The sequence below is a fragment of the Branchiostoma belcheri genome, unplaced genomic scaffold (assembly GCF_001625305.1).
Source record: "Branchiostoma belcheri isolate BF01 breed outbred unplaced genomic scaffold, Haploidv18h27 scaffold146, whole genome shotgun sequence".
Taxonomy (NCBI): Eukaryota; Metazoa; Chordata; class Leptocardii; order Amphioxiformes; family Branchiostomatidae; genus Branchiostoma; species Branchiostoma belcheri.
In genome coordinates this window covers 248,178-251,321 of record NW_017802891.1, presented here as the reverse complement: position 1 = coordinate 251,321, position 3,144 = coordinate 248,178, and the positions used below count along the sequence as shown (strand labels likewise).

General features: G+C 38.6%; 1 protein-coding gene across 1 annotated transcript in view; it reads right to left on the bottom strand.

Moving 5' to 3' along the window:
* LOC109465019 (angiopoietin-4-like) overlaps positions 1-1,491 on the bottom strand; it is an 8,846-nt gene extending 7,355 nt beyond the window's left edge. The window contains exon 1 of the mRNA XM_019762143.1: positions 898-1,491. Within this exon, the coding sequence (XP_019617702.1) occupies positions 898-1,137 (240 nt within the window). The 5' untranslated portion in view covers positions 1,138-1,491. The remainder of the gene's footprint in view (positions 1-897) is intronic.
* Between the last annotated feature and the right edge of the window lie 1,653 nt (positions 1,492-3,144).

Sequence of the window (3,144 nt, the reverse complement as noted above, 5' to 3'; positions counted from 1 at the left end):
CTGCAGTAACATGGGCAGATAAAGTTGTCATACAGCTCTTTAGGTTTATAATATTGTAATAGTTTATGTACTGTGTATTTGTATTTTTGTGTATCCAGGATTACCTAAAAAGCAGACGGGACAAAATGGCCTGAGCTGTAATTACTGGTTGAATAAATAAATTGAATCGAATTGAATGCTCAGCTCACACATGTACACATTTTAGAATATATAGTCCCACCAAAACTTAATCTGCTGAATATCCAAAGAAGCTATATTTTTGTCCATTACACGTCTTGTACATATTTAGATACACATGAGACCCAATGACATTGAAGAGTAAATTGATTTCTCTTAACTTGACTCTAACATTGTTGGTTTAGACAAATCAACTCACCCTCCCCTATAATCTAAAACTAAATGTCAGCTATGACTTAAGTGATGGAAATATTATAATCATAATAATCATTGCTTCAAGTGATCCCTGAACTATGATAACAAATAAAAAGATATTATAGATTCTTTATTGACACAACAAAAAGTACAGGAACTTTTGTATAGCCTTCTACAACTAAAGATGTAAAAAAGTTAATGTATGGATTACTTTATCCTACGTACAGAATATACATATGTGGCAAATTACGTAGTACAGAATATATATATATATATCAGTGTCTGTATCTGTATAGCCGGTATAACCGCCCTTCGGCGTAACACACCAGATTCGTAGGCACGCGGCGCGGCGGCAGCTAGCTATATTACACCGATCGACTTGTTACACCTAACCCTTGAACTTCTAGCTCTAGACATTGTTTAAAGCTATCTATTGACAATGCCCCTACTGTACTTGGTGACAGTGAGTCCCACTCTGCAATAGTTAATGTATTCTTTTATGTATTTTCCTATTTGAATTCTTACCTGTTCGCCCTGCTCCTTTCCTAACATGGTGTTGTCTGTCGTGCTGCGCGACTTCAGGTCCTGTAGTTTCTGCTGTTGTTCCTGTGTTTTCTGCAGGAGTTTTGTGAGATCCTGGGCCGTGTCGGTACATGTCGGGGAGTCAGCCGCTGACAGCTGCAGGCTTGACGGCTCACAGTCAGCAAAACACGGAGACACAACCGCTACAAGTACCAACAGGAACTTCAGTTCCTCAGCCGCCATTTTAGGTCTGGTCTCTGACTCCCAAGTCCAGCGGAGGTCAAATCTCGTGGCCACGAAGTTGTTTGTTTATGCCAAAATACAGCGACTTGAGCTGTTATCTCATCAATGCAGGGTGTATTCCGGTAGATTTAAGCCTCCTATATGTGTTTTACAGTGTTCTATAAGTGTTTTCCGGTAAATAGGCAGACCCGTTTTCAACTTGATCACTTAGATTTTCTCTTATTACTGAGGATATGACGTTCGTTCGTACACTCTTGGGTAGAAAAAAAGTTGAGTTCTGAAAAACGCTATAGAAGTTCTCTTACGAAAAATTCAACCATTCTAGTGCAGAGGTGTTTTTCAACTGGCAACAATTTTGTTAAAACTTAAATCCGATTAGGTCTTCTCCAAAGCTCATTATTAGTGAATAAGTCGGATTAGAGCTGGCCGCCAAATCAGCTGCAAACACTCACTGTCGCACTCAGTCAGTCTGCATAAAATTTGTGTAGCCAGACTGGGAAACTTTGTGTCTTTTGTGCCTCCAAAGAAAAGGTCTCTTTTCTATGACTCCTTCTTAGTCTATTCTGGTGGCTGCTATTAAAGCGCTTGAGTGTGACTCATGTAGTTCAAGCTACCTCCGCTAATCGGCGACGTTTCATCAAGTCATATTACAGTATGCCTTCAAGTTGGTTTTATCCATCGTTCTTTAGTAGTTACATGGGGTCGGAAGATGCGCCGGAATACACATAAAAGGAGAGAAATGTACCAAAATACGACATACTTTGAGGAGTTAACATCACAGTAAGTTACTATATGTCGGCATAAAATAACGTCTACTTGGGCCTGGGAACGAGAAATTTAAAAAAATTGCTGAGCGAATTCGTTATACATTTGTTATAATTTTCTGATAATTGGTCCCGCAATGATTTTTCGGAATTGATTTCAGGTTGCGTCGAATGTAAAACTTGGTATATAATTTCGCATGAGACCTTCTAGACTACGGTCATAACTGGGTATTTAAACTATACTTAGTTTGGACTGAACAATATGAGGTTCTTAGACTGGTCATACACTCAAACGAAGTCTGACTTGTGTGGATGATAACTAACATTGGGCGACAGACTAGGATCGTGTAGTACTAGTATTTTCTACTGTAGTTATTTGTTGTTCCCATGGTCATATAATACACATCATTTTTATGCCAAAATACTAGTAGCAATCTGTGCTATTTACTTATCAATTGCTTGATAGAGACGAGACGAATTTACAAAGTTATTATTTTCTGACATGATTTTATGACATGACCACCCCCCGTAACATCAACTCTTGTTCATCTGCAATCCTAAATGGGGTATGGAATTTTTGATAGCGACCAGTAGTCATAACACCTGCTTCTACTAGTGGGTTAGTTATTTCTCATTCTCAGTGAGTCTAGCTCACGATCGTATCAGCCATAATGTTAGGGAGAAGAAATGTTGTTGTTAAAACCATCTGATTTCAGAGCAGCAAAACTGGAAATATTTTGAATAAAGCAATCTTTGTGATATTGCCACGTATTGCTTCACATTAGCACATTTAAATCAGCATTTCATATTTTGGGCATTTAAAACAGCAGAAACAAGCCCCAAGATGAGTCCTTTATTTTCTGGGTGGTACCGGTAACCATTTCCGTCAGAATTATGGTACTTTTTCCTCCATGAGGGTCAATATACCTTGGGAGAGTGTAGTTTCAACTCGTATTTAGATAAATAACTAGAATATTGGCTTTGAAAAATCGAGTTTACAAGCCCTAAAACTGCACTGTATGCCTTTAATCTGATTCATGTAACCCGTAGCCTCGGAGTGGCCTTCGGGCTACACTTTTAAGTGGCCTTCGGTTCTTCTTACGTACAAACAATAAGTAAAAAAAAAACAACCAGAAAGATCTGTTTGCCACTTGACGACATTCTTAGTCTGAAAGCTGCACGTGTACACAGTTTTGTGATGTCCATATCACCTTCAGAGTGCTCTGATTTGTTTTTGTTGAAT